General features: G+C 34.0%; 1 protein-coding gene across 5 annotated transcripts in view; it reads left to right on the top strand.

Annotated features, from left to right (window-relative positions):
• LOC125673082 (polyphosphoinositide phosphatase-like) overlaps positions 1-17,727 on the top strand; it is a 38,028-nt gene that overhangs the window by 8,488 nt on the left and 11,813 nt on the right. For 3 of the 5 annotated variants that reach the window (XM_056159841.1, XM_056159838.1, XM_056159843.1), the window contains 14 exons: positions 1,942-2,082; positions 2,255-2,355; positions 2,964-3,126; positions 3,337-3,434; positions 3,719-3,852; positions 4,336-4,452; positions 4,540-4,675; positions 6,505-6,563; positions 7,237-7,263; positions 8,266-8,432; positions 9,906-10,047; positions 11,051-11,109; positions 13,605-13,743; positions 16,336-16,413. In XM_056159841.1, coding sequence (XP_056015816.1) covers positions 1,942-2,082; positions 2,255-2,355; positions 2,964-3,126; positions 3,337-3,434; positions 3,719-3,852; positions 4,336-4,452; positions 4,540-4,675; positions 6,505-6,563; positions 7,237-7,263; positions 8,266-8,432; positions 9,906-10,047; positions 11,051-11,109; positions 13,605-13,743; positions 16,336-16,413 — 1,561 coding nt within the window. The remainder of the gene's footprint in view (positions 1-1,941; positions 2,083-2,254; positions 2,356-2,963; positions 3,127-3,336; positions 3,435-3,718; positions 3,853-4,335; positions 4,453-4,539; positions 4,676-6,504; positions 6,564-7,236; positions 7,264-8,265; positions 8,433-9,905; positions 10,048-11,050; positions 11,110-13,604; positions 13,744-16,335; positions 16,414-17,727) is intronic. The other 2 variants (XM_056159842.1, XM_056159840.1) reach the window with 1 other exon arrangement.

The following is a 17,727-nucleotide window of genomic DNA, read 5'->3' as shown; positions in this document are numbered from 1 at the left end:
TCACGTATATGTGTAAGACTCTAAAGTGCGATGGTCACGCCAAAGTGCGTTGGTCTGTGCCAAAGTGCGATGGTTTATTAACGTTACGGACGCCAAAGTGCGATGGGCACGCCAAAGTCCGATGGTGCTGGGTTCAGCAACGTTTGTGATGTTACGTCATTGTGGCGTCATTCTTGACGCCTTTCAAAATGAAACCAATGAAATGCAACATGGACGACAGTAACGGCAAGGTTTACACTGTTGCGGATAGTGAGAACAGCAAAGTACATTCACCTAAACATTCTTTAATTCATGATCATTTAATTTATTACTTTGACGTACACATATTAAATTCCTGGGGGTACTGTATGTTATAATACAAAACATTATATACGATTTTGCGTTGGAAAATGTTGTGTTTAATAACACGACAGCTACTGGTAATATAATAGGTTCTTATTTCTGTGCATGGATTTTGCACTGATATTTTGGTGAAACAACACACGGTTGGTTCAGTCTGTTTGTGGTTTACAAACCAATGGTTTTGACGTGTCACACCATCGCCCTTTGGCGTATCAGACCATTGCACTTTGACGCATGAGTGTGGACCATCGCACTTTGGCGTGTCACACCATTGGGGTTTCGCGCAGACTATCGCACTTTGGCGTGACCATCGCACTTTGGAGTCCTATATATGTACTAGCTGTCATAAGTACTTAATAATGAAACACTGTCATAAGTACTTCATATATATGGAGATATACCACTATCATTAGTACTTTATACCTGTATTACTATCATTAGTAACTGTACCTTATGCCAATACTATTGCCATATGTGTCTCGAAGGACTGCATGTGGTATGGTGTGACTCTATGAAATGGCTTTCATTTTGTGGAAGAGTATAGAATTTTGGGTAACTTTCTAAAATGACTTCTTTCAAATCTTTTAGAAGAATAAGTGTTGGTAATAATATGATGTAATGTCATAAACGGTTTTTTAAATCACTCAGTGTTTATGAAACAAAAAAAGTAATCATCATTCTATCAAAATTGGTGTTTGTCAAGTTTTCAAATTTATACAAAAGGGTTGAGAATAAAATGTGTTGCTTATTAGATTTAATACAAAATATCATTGGGGCACTCATCAGTGAAGTTAATCATTGTTTTGTCACATTTGAATTGTAGTTTGAAAACAATGTATTTCAAATCTCAAGGCTTTCATATGAATCTTCATGTCTATCATGATATATTTTATACCTCTGTAGTAAACTTTTAATATGCACAGTTTCAACTTAGTCCAATCATTGGTAAAAAAAAAAAGAAAGAAAGAAGATATTTAGTGAATGTTTGGTAAAATGTTTCTTTGTTGTAATAAGAGTGTAACAATACAGCTAAAGCATGACATGATATTTCATTATATACTGAGGGTGTATCGCGATTTATATGGCTGTATATCATTTTTCATAATTTATTCAATAATCTGTCACACTCTACCTCTCTGTTCTGAAATGAGACACTACCTGTCTAAATGTTCAAGGATAAGGCACTTGCTGTCAATCATATTTTATTTGCGTCTTACACATGGAAGATGTAAGCAATTAAATTAAATGATTCACGATAGTGTGGTCTCGTGAATAAACACATCATTAATTTTATATACATGCGAAGATCATGAAATAAGTGATCTACGGTATGTTATTGTTTATAATGAAGTGTACACAATTAATAAAATCTCAAACACATTAATGGATAACAGAATAAAGAAAATCACTTTAATTAAGTTCATTTTTTAAAGAAATTATAACGAAAATATATCAAAAGACTAGAGTTTGTGACAAAATTGAAATTGTTTTGAATTCTAAGTATTAAATGAGAGAATGTACACTGATTTCAGAGTTCTGGTTATCTGTTGATTAAGCATCCAGCCATTTAAATGTGTACTTGTATGCATGTTTCATTAGCACCATCAACGACAGTGTACGGAGTGAGGACAAAACCAACCGAGAAGTACGTCTGGAATTCCTATCTCCTACAGAAGTATAGAGAGGTTGTACATCCGGACTGGCTCTTGTTTCTAATCCACGGATTTGTGGATCAAAAGAGTATCCTTCAGAAAAACAATACAGAAAAAAATGGATAATGTTAATAGAAGATGTACATGTAAGGCAAACACTCCCCCCTGCCCAACCACCCCTGTACATCTACAAAATATTATATCCCGGAGAAAATTTCTTCCTTTGAACATTGGTTTATGCTCCTTGACTGGTTTGACAGATATAAGTGTCTATGGAAAATCCCTATACCTGACACTGATTGCTAGACGATCTAATAAATTTGCAGGAACTAGATTTTTGAAACGAGGAGCTAACTGTGATGTAAGTTAATCTTTTACTTCTGTCTTTGTTGTATACATTTTTGGTACGAGGATAAAGATACGTTTTCTCCATTGTCATTGAAAACAAAGTACCGTATAGCGTTTTTTTCCTTGGGGTGATAAATTTGGCTTATATTAGCGGTTAGATAGATTTTCGCCAAAATTCCACTCGCCAAATATGCACCCAATTGCGATTTCAGTATTTGCAAAAGAGACAATTCTTCGCTGTCCGCCAAGATTTATTCTGCTAAAATTATTAGCATACCTTTCAGCCAACAAATCGCCAAATTTTAGACCCGTGGGAAAAAAATGGCTATACAGTATTATCACTAAACAGATTTTCTTTCTTCACTTGCACAGTGGTAGAAACTTGTTAAAAAGCTGAGAATTATTTTATACCATTAACAATTATTACAATGATATTGTTTGTGAATTAAGGCACACCTATTAAGGATTGTGATGTCCATCTTTCACTCTCCTCGGTATACACCTGTGACATTTTACTGCCACATTGCACTTTGATGGCTATTCTGATTTAAATAGAGCAAATTTTCAAACTTTCACCTGGATGGTTTGGTTTTATGATCTGTATAAATCTCCCATTGTCAGGGTTACGTCGCCAATGAAGTGGAAACTGAGCAGATTGTGATTGACAGCTCAGTGACCTTTCTGGAGAAGACGAGTGTGACATCGTTCGTACAGATCAGGGGATCGATTCCTCTGTACTGGTCACAGGATGTCACAAAGATGGTCCCCAAACCTCCAATCATGTGTAGGCTCTAACATCACTACAAACCTTACTTACTGAATTCATTCGTAATTATACGGACGTCATTTTAGTTACACGCAGTAAAAAAGGATGTATTTGAATGAAAAAGTCTTTAGTGGACACCATTATTATAGTTTTTTGGAATGCTGGGTCTCTCTCAGTATTTTTGGGTGGTGCTGAGTGATTAACATGTGTTTTGTATGTGTATTTCAGTGGACCAAAGCGATCCCTACGCTGGAGCAGCGGGTCTCCATTTTAACCAGATGTTAAAAAGATATGGCTCGCCCATCATCATTTTAAACTTAGTCAAGGTGACTCACAGTGGTGTATTTAAATGATGAATCATTTCTGTGTTTTGAATGTTGTGTATTTAAATTATGAATCATTTCAGAAACTGTGTTTTGAATTTTGAAGCACAAGGTTTACCATAATCATCAGTAATTTTTTGTTTGTTTGAGCTTAGCTAGAAATTCGATTAATTTTTTGGATTAATTTTTTTTAATATGGTAGTGAAACAAAAATTAGTCTGAGGATATCTGATTCAGTTACCTCTTCACAATGTCAAGAAATACAAATGTGTATTTTTGTGTTTTAGAGAAGAGAGAGGAGACGCCACGAGAGTATTTTGACAGGAGAATACAAATCTACCATTTCATATCTGAATCAGTTTCTGCCGCCAGAGCACTGGATTCGCTATATGGGGTTTGATATGGCCCACATCAGTAAAAGGTGAGAGCTTTAATACGTCGTATTGTATATATTAAAAGGGAGGTAACTTGTCCTATTGATTTCATAATGCTCTTCATATACTTTGCTAATGCTGGTATGTATACATGTATATGGTATAATTGTCAACAGACAATCACTGTATTATAAGTTTAAAAGTAAATTATGTTCTCTTACTGTAGAATCATTTAAATTCGTGGGGGCCAATTTTCGTGGATTTCTGAATTTTTACAGCTTCGTGGGGACATACTTTCGTGGATTTATATATTTGTAAGATTCTTGTATACTAGTTTTCTTTATTCGTTGAGGATGTAAATTCGTGGGTGAGGGGTACCCATGAATTCCACAAAAATTGAGCCACCACGAATTCCAATGATTCCACAGTATTTTGTATTGAATATTAAACAATGAGGAACTGAATACTTTTTATATTTTTGTAAGAAAATAGTCCCGCATAAACTTAATAGGGACTACATCTTTCTACAGTAAAACCAAGAACGTGTTGGTGCGGTTGTCCCAGATTGCCAAGAAATGTGTCAGACAAACGGGGTTCTTTGTTCACAAGCCAAGACCAGTCATTAAGGAATTTTGGGAAGCACCTGAGTAAGTAAATGGAAATACCATGAAAATAAATAGGAGTTCAACATACATGTCAAAATCCCAGAGATTGGAGCTAGACATATGTTGTAGGTACCGAGGATTCCAAGGTCAGAAGACTTCCTGGGGGTGTCGACAGTCCGGTGTGATTCGTACTAACTGTGTTGACTGTCTGGACAGAACCAACACGGCTCAGTTTGCTATAGGGAGGTGTGTGCTGGGATATCAGGTATGACTAGGTGTGTGCTGGGATATCAGGTATGACTAGGTGTGTGTTGGGATATCAGGTATGACTAGGTGTGTGCTGGGATATCAGGTGTGTACTAGGTGTGTGCTGGGATATCAGGTATGACTAGGTGTGCGCTGGGATATCAGGTATGATTGATTACTGTGGTGTATCTCAGGTGACATTGATTGTTACTGTTGCTTAGATGTACAGTGCTCCCTCGATATACCCCCCCCCCCCCTTTCCTCGTTATAATGCCATCCCTGCTTATTGGCAGAAAATCCTGAAGAGCAGATTTCTCCCCATGTTAACACCCCCGTTATAATGCCAACCCCACATAATGTCATATGCTACTGATTTTCACAACAAATGGTCAAATTTTATAGAGTTTACCTTTGATAATATTGCCAATTACCTTACACCCATCCATAATCACACCTGTACTTTGAAAGCAGTGCGGTGAAGTGTGACAGTCTGGACTTCATATTCAGGTTAATTACATATAATTGCAGAATTAAACTCAAGATTATCTAAATAAATTTACGGGATTGAATTTCTTTTGACTTCTCAGTGAATTGTCCGTAATGGTGAATTTGTTATATTGCCACCCTCGCTTTATTGCTCAATTGATCTTGAACCAGAGTTGGCAATATATTGAGGGATCCCTGTATGTAAATTTAAAAGTATGTTTTATTTTTTGAAAGATCGATCTGTTTGACACAGCTTGAGAATTTTTTCTGTAAGATTGTATACTCTCAAAGTATTTAATGCATGATAACCCCCTATCTCCCCCACCTCCGAAAAAAATAAATGTACTCTTCAAAGAACATTTAGATCACATGAACTGAGATATTACTTTAGAGGTCATCATTTAGATCACATGAACTGAGATATTACTTTAGAGGTCATCATTTAGATCACATGAACTGTGATATTACTTTAGAGGTCATCATTTAGATCACATGAACTGAGATATTACTTTAGAGGTCATCATTTAGATCACATGAACTGAGATATTACTTTAGAGGTCATCATTTAGATCACATGAACTGAGATATTACTTTAGAGGTCATCATTTAGATCACATGAACTGTGATATTACTTTAGAGGTCATCATTTAGATCACATGAACTGAGATATTACTTTAGAGGTCATCATTTAGATCACATGAACTGAGATATTACTTTAGAGGTCATCATTTAGATCACATGAACTGAGATATTACTTTAGAGGTCATCACCATAGAAGATGGTGAACCAAGGAAATTTTAAGAAATGATCCTGTACATCTAAAATGTTTCTTCATTAATTTGATATTGAGCACAATGGGAAGTGTTAACAACACAATGATGGCATATAAAAGAAAATAAAAAACAAACTTTGAGGGAAACCTTCTAGTAAAGAGGTTTGTTAAAAGCTGTACAGAAAAATGTAGATCACCTGGCTTATTCTGGTGATTTGTTTTAATTTCTAGCTGGAGCACAAGGGGATATAGATAAAACTATTATTTTTGTATTTTTTTAAAATATCAAGTTAAGTTGACTATTAATTACATTTCTCTTACATTTATGCCAAGTTGAATAATGCATGCTAACTATTTGATGTTAACTCTTACATGTATGTCAATTTTTAAACAGTGTCAAATTTTACAATCCTCTTAAATACATCTACCATTATACATGCATGTCAGTTATCAAATATGTAATTAGCTCCACTATTGAATAGTGGATACTTTAATGTAACCAGTGGACATAAAAAAGTAAATAATTTAAGATATATCTTAAGATTTGTACTTTTAAGTAGTGTATTCCACATCTACCTGCATTTTTGCAGTTGTTTACTCTTGGTGTTGTCTCCAGTCCTGACCTAGAGTTTGACACAGACTGCCTCAAGTAAGAATCAGTATTTTAGATATTGCCTCAAGTATGAATCAGTATTTTAGATATTGGCTCAAGTAAGAATCAGTATTTTAGATACATGTATTGCCTCAAGTATGAATCAGTATTTTAGATATTGCCTCAAGTAAGAATCAGTATTTTAGATATTGACTCAAGTAAGAATCAGTATTTTAAATATTGGCTCAAGTAAGAATCGGTATTTTAAATATTGCCTCAAGTAAAAATCAGTATTTTGAATTGCCTCAAGTAAGAATCTGTATTTTAAATGTTGCCTCAAGTAAGAATCTGTGTATTAAAATTGCCTCAAGTATGAATCAGTATTTTAAATGTTGCCGCAAGTATGAATCAATATTTTAAATGTTGCCTCAAGTATGAATCGGTATTTTAAATGTTGTTTCAAGAAAGACTTGGTATTCACTGTTGTCATAAAGTAAAAATCAGTACTGGAAGAATGTTTGATTTTAATTTTATTTTTGATTCTTGTGACTATTTTCTTCATGTAATTATTTTTTAGTATGTAAAACAAAGTGTTTGTAGCCTGTAAATTTGAATTGTGTTGTGAATGTGTTTTGACAATTCAGAATTGTCAGAATTCCAATGGCTAAATGCAACTGTTACCTGTAATTTGTGGTGAAAATTAACCTAAAGATGTATTTTTATGTTGTAGAAAATCTCATTACGATTTTATAGATCTGTAAGTTTGCTTAAAAGTGAGCTAGAATTCAATTTGAAATTTATGACTCAATATGTGTCACTGCATGCTTTCATTTTTTTTTCAAAATAATGTAGTGGATTAATAGTAAAAAGCATTGGGGATTGGTCTGCTTAGTGTAAAGACTCACTAATATTAAATCTATTGATAGGATTCAATTTTTACTTTGGAGTAGAGTGTCACTGTCATCTAATAAAATGCTAAAAATAGTTGTTTGTTTCTGTTTGTTTTGTTTTGTTTTGTTAAATAGGGTATATCTTTATGAGTGATGTAGATGAGTAGGATATTAATTATTGATAAATGGTTTGGTTGTTTATGTTTTGTTTATGTTTTGTCTTGTGCACTGTGCTGAGCTGATAGCCCACTCTTGATCATTATAACATTAAAGATGGTATTAGAGTGGACTGTCAAAACTTTGTTTGTTTGGGGATTTTTTGTTTGTGTTTTGTTTGGTCCCCTCTGTTTTAATCTGAAGGTTGATACGTTAAGAATAAAGCAGGACAAGGTATCCTACACATTCTCTGTATATTTCACTTTTTTCTATCGGTTTGATTCTGCGAGATATTTTGGATTTCACTTGAATCTTAAATATTATTGATTATGTTTGTGTGCTAAATGACTTGTATGTTTAATATGATACAGGTATACTGCTGTCGTTGTGTTGTGAATGAGTTTGAGAGGAATGTGAAATGTTAGGCTGTCAGGGTTCACTCTCTAAAAGTGCACGTTTAAAAGCATTATTGTGTAGAACTGTTGTTGTTTAGTCCCTGTGTGTTTGGCACGATAGAGACACGCTACAGCTTAGATAGTTACACAAGTTAGACTAGGAAGTCCTTCCCGTGTTGATTAGATAATAACAATGATAGATGTTGTTACATGCGATTTATTGTTTTGTATATTGTCTACGGCTGAGCCAGTACATGTACTTGTATTCATGTACTCAGCATGTGTAGTTATTAACTTTGCAGTTCCTGTTTTTTGTAGAATGCTGGAGCAGTTGTATGAAGCCCATGGTGACACGATTGCCCTGCAGTATGGAGGATCCCAACTGGTGCACAGAATCGAGGGGTACAGGAAGATTGCTCCCTGGACCTCTCATTCCAAGGACATCATGCACACTCTGTCACGATACTACAGCAATACTTTCTCAGGTGAGGGAGATACGTTTAATCCAAATACCCGCTACAGCGAATCTCATCTTTTCTGGATGTTTCTGAAAAAAACTTCAAATTGGTTGAATTTTAGTGTATTTTAATATTAAATCAAAATTTTGATCTCAGAGTTTGTGTATGTTTATATAAACTTTCATGGTGCACAATATCCAGTAAAGGGGTTGGACTGTGTTAGTTACAAACATTTCACTGTCTAGAAAATGTCATTGTATGGAACATGAATTGTGAGATAACCTTGTGTCCATTAATTAATGAGAAAGGTACATTGATCAATATTTATGTAATTCATGGCTACCTGTATCAGAGGTATTGAAATATAGTTCTGTTGTATCGACAGACATTTCAAGATTTTATCAGTCAGAATAATGAAATGTACTGTGAACTTTTACCGATCGCAGGAAATTTTAACCTGTCAATTCCTTCGGACTGGTAAATTTCAAGAACACTGCATGAGTATCTCCTGTGTAAAGTTTAATGTACAAACATTTGTTTGAATTAGTATTCCGTGCATCAATGGAGTTTCATGTATTAGAGGAGTCTTTATTCTCTCATATGAAAAAAATGCATTGAATGTCGACAGGTTAAGTGCTGTTGAAAATCATGAAATACTTTGAGGAGTCTTAAATAGATTCCCCCCTCCTACCCCACTATCAGAATTTACTGTTTTCTGTTGTTTTGGTGTTGACGACACGGACATATAAACAGCATTTATATTACGTACTGCTGTGTAAGATTTTAAGGACACAATGGTGATCACCACAACATGGGGTAAATGATTACATTAAGATCTAGCTTTCAATTTATGATACAGTTGCTGTCATTTATAGAACTGTTGCTTTCATTTTTCCATCGGATTAAAGATATAAAATAATTGTATAACTGATAGAATATGATATATTGGTGTATGATTAACATGCTTATTGTATAAATAACAGAAGTATTGTATAAATAACATATCTATTGTATAAATAACAGAAGTATTGTATAAATAACATATCTATTGTATAAATAACAGAAGTATTGTATAAATGATGGATGTATTGTATAAATGACAGAAGTATTGTATAAATAACAGATCTATTGTATAAATGACAGATCTATTGTATAAATGACAGAAGTATTGTATAAATAACATATCTATTGTATAAATAACAGAAGTATTGTATAAATGATGGATGTATTGTATAAATAACAGAAGTATTGTATAAATAACATATCTATTGTATAAATGACAGAAGTATTGTATAAATGATGGATGTATTGTATAAATAACAGAAGTATTGTATACATAACATATCTATTGTATAAATAACATAAGTATTGTATAAATGATGGATGTATTGTATAAATGAGAGATCTATTGTATAAATGAGAGATCTATTGTATAAATAACAGATCTATTGTATAAATGATAGGTCTATTGATTTTATTGTCATATTCTATTGATGATAGATCTAGAGAAGCAGATTGCTACCAACATTTTCCTGGGCCTATACTCACCAGCAGAAGGGAAGGCTAACATCTGGGAGCTTCCTACCGACTTCTACCTCCACAATAAAGATGTCAGAGCAATACTGGAGTATTTACGTTACAGGTAGGAGTTATTCACAAAAACATCAGGACAATACTAGGGTATTTACATTACAGGTAGGAGTTATTCACAAAAACAGCAGAATATATATAACGACCATAGAATTTGTGAAATGCTGACTTTAAACAAGACTGTAGAAACCCCTATACCATCAACTTGTTTGTCAGTAGTTTGCCTCACTTTAGAAATTGATTATACGCAGCACAAGCTCTTGCGTCTCGAATCAATTGAGAGATATAATCACCATATGCAGGTGATAATTGAATATTGTTACATGAATATGTGAAGTTGATGATGGAGAAGCTGAAATCATCCCGTTTGTCATAGAATTGAGTTGTTAGTTTGCTGTTAACATCTACGTTCAATTAAATATCTAAATATGAAGCAGATGTGGAGGACTGTGTTGTCTTTTATTTTGAGTTCACTGGGATATTTCTATTTGACATATGAATGAAAATGATTAATGTTGATAGATAAAACGTAACCAATATATCTAAATGTCTAATGGCCACTGTGACAGCAAGAGATTTTTTCTTCTCATGTAGAAGCTTTTGAATAAATTCTGCCTCATAAGAATATAAAAACAGGTCAGCTAACAAAGGAACACAGAATTTATGCCCATAGGAATTCCAACAGAAATGTCTTTTAAAATGATTATGAAATAGCTTGTCCAAGCTACATTACATTATTCATTGCAATAATCATAATAATTATATCATTCCCTACTGTATAATTTTCCAAGCTTTTTTCACAGTATCTCATAAACTGCCTTTATAAACCAACTAGCATGGAGTGATTTCATGATCGGTAACCCCAGATCACAACTTTTATGTCATCAATTTTCTGGCTGTTAGAAACAAGAAAGATGATGTTAAATATAAGTCTCTGATAGTCTGAATTGTGATTTTATATTTTCAAAAAGGCATTGGGACATTCCATATTACCCTGTTGTTTGTTCAATATATACTGATATTACGCTACCTGAATATCCTCATTCCTTCTCCAGTTCCAGTCAGTGGTGGGAGGTGCCGGTGTACAGATCCTTACCCCTTTCCTATGAAGAAGGTAGGCACAGGCTTCACTACTAGTAAACCCCATAGAATAACATCTATCTCTTTAATACTTAACATTAAATTCACACACTACATTGCTACTTGTATTTTATGTAAATATTTTTTGTGTGTTTTTTTAGCCTCTCACTTTCTGGAAATTTGTGAAACTACTTAAAATTGTCCATTCGAGACCCCCAGAAAAAAAAATTGTGTTTTGAATTGTAAGTCATGAAAATAGAACTGACAGATGGACTTTCATGCACAATTATCTTGGCTTTTATCAATAAATAGATACTTTATGAATGAAATACATTTGAGTATTTAGTGAGAAGATATACCGTATAGCAGGTATTTTCTGCTGTTGTCCATTTTTTTGCAGAATTTGGCAGATAGAACTGTCTGATTAAAATCAAACCTTCACTAATCTAGCTCTTTTTTGTTTTGATTGTTACGTGACAATCAAAATTATGAAGAACTAGTGAAGTTTTGATTTAAATCAGAAATTCAATGTGGATGGGACAAATTTGCAAAAATTACAATTGCAAAATATATTTATGCATGCATATAGATATAATGCAACTGCAGAAATTGGAAACACAGAATAAAATTCGCTACCATTCATGGATGGAATAGCAAAAATTTCCCAACTGTAGAAAATGCCCATTATATGTTAATTTTAAGACATTGAGATGACATCAATGCAAGAACCTTGCATGTACTTGAGGGCCGTTTCTAATGATTTTAAATCTGAAATGTTTATGTAATTTTCAAATGAATTATGAATTGAAACAAAAGTAATACTACTACAAGAAAAAGGAATAGCTCCAAAAATTATTTTTGAATATTAAAAAAAGGCAGTTTTCCTCTCCAATATTTTTAACCCTTCTCCAAAAAAAAATAAAAAATGGTTGTACCAATCTCATACACAAATTTCGAACAGGGGTGCACTATTCTACATAGTACAAGAAAATTGTTTATTTCCATTGTACTTCCTTAAATTTTTTCATTATCAAATTGAAGTAAATGAATACTTATTACTGAAAATCTGGTAAGAGTTATGCCCCTTATCGACAGTAAATCCTATAGAAATGTTGACACTCAAATTCATGTTTTTCCATTTTGTCTGGTGCCCTATATACATACAGTTCCTGAAACGTTCTACTTTCACTTTTGAACATTGAGCGATAAGAAACGAACACATAGCGAAAATTGGTGAACGGTGAGCAAACGCGGAAACGAACAAAGTGTAAACATGAGCGCGAGGTGAACATTGAGTGAACGGTGAATGCAGAATGAACAATTTGTTTGCAATGTCTTAGATGTTTCTGTGCATTTACTTTCTTCATAATCAGGTAAGAAAGAGGTATTTATATTTAAGCAATGAATAAGTTTTGTAGTGCCGATATCACCAGACTACATTAAAAGCTATATAGCCTGTTACGTAACACTTCTCAGAACCAGTAGATAAAGATGCATGTGATGTCATGAGAAATGTGATAATCATTCTAATGCTGTTGAATATTTTGTGCATGAAGAAAAATATAGTTACCATACAATAAATCAAACAGCATATAATGATAAGAAAAAATGCTATAATAATGGGTAATTCAAGAAGTTCTTTAGCATCTTTCATGACAGTTATTCATAACTGATCACATCACATGTTGTGATGTGGTACCTGGGTATCCCCTGTTGACTCATTGTAACATGCATGTACCTACAGTTGAACGGTATCAGTTGATGTTATTTCAGAGCCTGTTTTTAATCAATTAATACTACTTTTATGTATTTTCGTAACACAATGTGTACAAAATCACAGACAAAGCTCATGGAGAATACAAGTAAAGTATACAGTGAATGCACGTTTAAGGTATCACATCGGTAATTATTTTCACTATATATTACTATAGAGGAAAAAAATCATTAAAAATCAGTTTACAGAATTGATGCCGAATAACGCAGTCGGAAACGTTCTAGGTTACCTATCTCGTCTGCCGACACCAGAAAAACACCACCCTACGCGGCATTTTCGAGAAAAAATTGCCTGCAAACAAGACTACCCTCAAATCCACGTGTTTTTCACATGTGTGTAAACAGCCGGAGTGCACCTCAGGAAGTAGCCTCAGCTAGCAACAACAAATAGTTCCTTTGTATATACACTTGGTTATTTCTACAAATTACACAAAATTTCCTAATCAGAGGTACAAAAATTAAGAGAAAAGAAGAAGAGGAAATGAGAAAAATCGCGCAAGGAAAAAAATATTTCTTTAAGTATATGGAACTACAATTAACTAAGTTCATTTTGATTGGACAATTACCGGTGTGATACCTTAATGCACATTGCACATAGAATTAACATCGAATGCTCTAGGTATGAACGGTAAACGAATGGGAAAGTAGAGCATTTCAGAGACTGTATATTGTGAGGTATTTATTGACAGTGAACTATTATATTTGACTTTGGATGATATAAGGTCTCTTCATATCAATTGTAATGATGTATTTTAGAACAGAAGTCAAATGAATGTACCATTGTTACCATGGCAGCCAACGAGGAGTGTTTGGATCACTATCGAGACTACTACAGGACCAGTGAATTTACCTCCATCCACGATCTCTTCCCGTACTCCATGTCACACTCTGTCAGGTTAATAAAACAAACTCATTCACGATCTCTTCCCGTACTCCATGTCTCACTCTGTCAGGTTAATAAAACAAACTCATCCACGATCTCTTCCCGTACTCCATGTCACACTCTGTCAGGTTAATAAAACAAACTCATTCACGATCTCTTCCCATACTCCATGTCACACTCTGTCAGGTTAATAAAACAAACTCATCCATGATCTCTTCCCGTACTCCATGTCGCACTCTGTCGGGTTAATAAAACAAACTCATCCACGATCTCTTCCCGTACTCCATGTCACACTCTGTCAGGTTAATAAAACAAACTCATCCACGATCTCTTCCCGTACTCCATGTCACACTCTGTCAGGTTAATAAAACAAACTCATTCACGATCTCTTCCCATACTCCATGTCACACTCTGTCAGGTTAATAAAACAAACTCATCCACGATCTCTTCCCGTACTCCATGTCACACTCTGTCAGATTAATAAAACAAACTCATCCACGATCTCTTCCCGTACTCCATGTCACACTCTGTCAGGTTAATAAAACAAACTCATCCACGATCTCTTCCCGTACTCCATGTCTCACTCTGTCAGATTAATAAAACAAACTCATCCACGATCTCTTCCTGTACTCCATGTCTCACTCTGTCAGGTTAATAAAACAAACTCATCCATGATCTCTTCCCGAACTCCATGTCTTGCTCCGTCAGTTTAATCAGAAAAAAAACCTCACACTGCATCAGGTTAATCAGAAAAACAAACTCATCCATATTGCACTTCATCAGTTTAATCAGAAAAAAGACATGAACTCAGAAATGAACTCGCTCACAAGCTCAGAAATGAACTATTTCACAAGATCAGTTACCATCAATTTGCTCAGAATGACATTAAAAGTATACATAGGAAGTGTCATATGTATATAACCCCCTCACACTATTGTATTTACTGATTCTAATGGGATAGAGTTAGGAATGTGTGTAATAAAACTTGTAATTATAAATGGATTGTTCATGCTAGATTTGATTTGTGATTAACAGTTTTCACTACAAAGGACTATCTGTGATATAACAACCTTTCCATGGTCCCCGATAAAACTTTTAAGTTGTAAAATTGGAGTTCGATCATCTTTCTTATTTCATAAAATTTTCACTCATTGACAAATATGGTTGAAATATTGATTTTAGTGAGCATTTGTCTATCAGAAAACACAGAGTAAACAAAATATGACTACCCCTGTCTTACAGATGTATGTTTGATAAGTTTGATATGTACATTGTATGACTACCCCTGTCTTACAGATGTATGTTTGATAAGTTTGATATGTACATTGTATGACTACCCCTGTCTTACAGATGTATGTTTGATAAGTTTGATATGTACATTGTATGACTACCCCTGTCTTACAGATGTATGTTTGATAAGTTTGATATGTACATTGTATGACTACCCCTGTCTTACAGATGTATGTTTGATAAGTTTGATATGTACATTGTATGACTACCCCTGTCTTACAGATGTATGTTTGATAAGTTTGATATGTACATTGTATGACTACCCCTGTCTTACAGATGTATGTTTGATAAGTTTGATGTGTACATTGTATGACTACCCCTGTCTTACAGATGTATGTTTGATAAGTTTGATATGTACATTGTATGACTACCCCTGTCTTACAGATGTATGTTTGATAAGTTTGATATGTACATTGTATGACTACCCCTGTCTTACAGATGTATGTTTGATAAGTTTGATATGTACATTGTATGACTACCCCTGTCTTACAGATGTATGTTTGATAAGTTTGATATGTACATTGTATGACTACCCCTGTCTTACAGATGTATGTTTGATAAGTTTGATATGTACATTGTATGACTACCCCTGTCTTACAGATGTATGTTTGATAAGTTTGATATGTACATTGTATGACTACCCCTGTCTTACAGATGTATGTTTGATAAGTTTGATATGTACATTGTATGACTACCCCTGTCTTACAGATGTATGTTTGATAAGTTTGATATGTACATTGTATGACTACCCCTGTCTTACAGATGTATGTTTGATAAGTTTGATATGTACATTGTATGACTACCCCTGTCTTACAGATGTATGTTTGATAAGTTTGATATGTACATTGTATGACTACCCCTGTCTTACAGATGTATGTTTGATAAGTTTGATATGTACATTGTATGACTACCCCTGTCTTACAGATGTATGTTTGATAAGTTTGATATGTACATTGTATGACTACCCCTGTCTTACAGATGTATGTTTGATAAGTTTGATATGTACATTGTATGACTACCCCTGTCTTACAGATGTATGTTTGATAAGTTTGATATGTACATTGTATGACTACCCCTGTCTTACAGATGTATGTTTGATAAGTTTGATATGTACATTGTATGGCATAGATGTAGATACATGTATAAAGTTTGTCCAAACTTAAACCTAAATAAAAAAAGGTTCATATGCAATATATAATATGTAAAAATTAGAAAAAGCTTTTAAATTCAATTACTCAAGTTAATGATTTCTGGATTTTCTGTGTAAGTTGCCATAATTCATGAATTTAACTGGATTTTGATGAATTCTTGCAGAGACTACAAGCCTAAGGCTGCTAAAGACGACAGTCCTTTCACCTTGCGAGTTCCTTCAGAAACCAAGGACACCAACAGGTGACCAGTGTTTTATAATGGCGCACAAAAATGGGCACTTAATACATTATCTGTGTGTCATGTGTGAAGGTTACAGCATTACCTTGTATGTCTGTTTGTCATGTCATAGAACTTCGTAAACATGTGTTAGAAATAATAGGACGTTGATATTTAGCATGACTGTGTAATCCTTGTACGAGAGTCATTTGATAATGTGTAAATATACACCATGAATTAAGGTGCTATTGCAGTCTGCTCATCTGTCTTTCACATACCCTATCACTATGTAAATGTAAGAGACTCTTTTACGAATTTATATATGGCACTTTTTCTTTTCTTTTTGGGGATTATTTGATATACATTTACATGTATGAGAGGAATTTGAAAAGTTCTAAATATCATTGCGCTATTAAAATGTAACGTCTTTACCTTAAAAATGTTTACATCAGTCCTCCAAAATACTCTCCCTTAACTTGTCAATACAATCTCTGAGTCTTTATCCATGTGGAAAATGTTGACCTGTATGCCTCTTTAGGTGTACCATACATACACAGGAAAACGGCACTTCCGACAGCATGACGACTTTCCCAGACTGTGTGCCGGTGTGTTGTCATGGAGAATCTTAGTCCCTCTAATACCGTATCGGTGGCTAGGCAGACAATTTTATATTGTTCAATTTCTGTATAGAACTGTCCAGTAACACTCTTATATTCTGAAAACGGAACTTTGGGTAGCGGACTTTTAGTGTCGAAAATAACGCATACATGACTTTGCGAACAGACCTACATATGTACCTCTGCATGCTATCTGTAGCCTGTGGTCAGTTTCTTTGATCCAAACCTTGTTATTGCATATAATGTTGGGCAAAAAAAAAAAATACCCTCAGGGTGTCAAGTTCCTATTTATTCCTATATTTTCCCATAAAGTTGAAGGTTCCTATATTTTCCCTATAAGTCATTAAAATCCCTATAAAGCCCTATATATCCAAAAAAAATGACAGCCCTATTTTCAAAAATGATTAAAAAAAGAAAATAAACCCCAAAAAATCCAGGAGCTGGTGCCAGATTGATATTTAATTAGATTGTTATGAAGAGAATAACTACATGTATGATGATTGTATGAGAACTTTATTGGATGGAAAACTGTCCACATCTGAAAGGATTTCATCTTTGTTTATGTTTGATATTATTTTTTCCCCAGTAAGATACGTACTATGCTTGATAGATATTTATGCAGAAACAATAAACTTTTATACAAATTCTTTAATAAATCCCCTATTTATTTATATAAATCTGCTGTAAAAATCCCTATATTTGCCCTATAAACTGCAAAACA

The sequence above is a fragment of the Ostrea edulis genome, chromosome 3, assembly GCF_947568905.1.
Source record: "Ostrea edulis chromosome 3, xbOstEdul1.1, whole genome shotgun sequence".
Taxonomy (NCBI): Eukaryota; Metazoa; Mollusca; class Bivalvia; order Ostreida; family Ostreidae; genus Ostrea; species Ostrea edulis.
The sequence above is the reverse complement of the archived record's forward strand: the minus strand, read 5'-3'. Positions and strand labels throughout refer to the sequence as shown.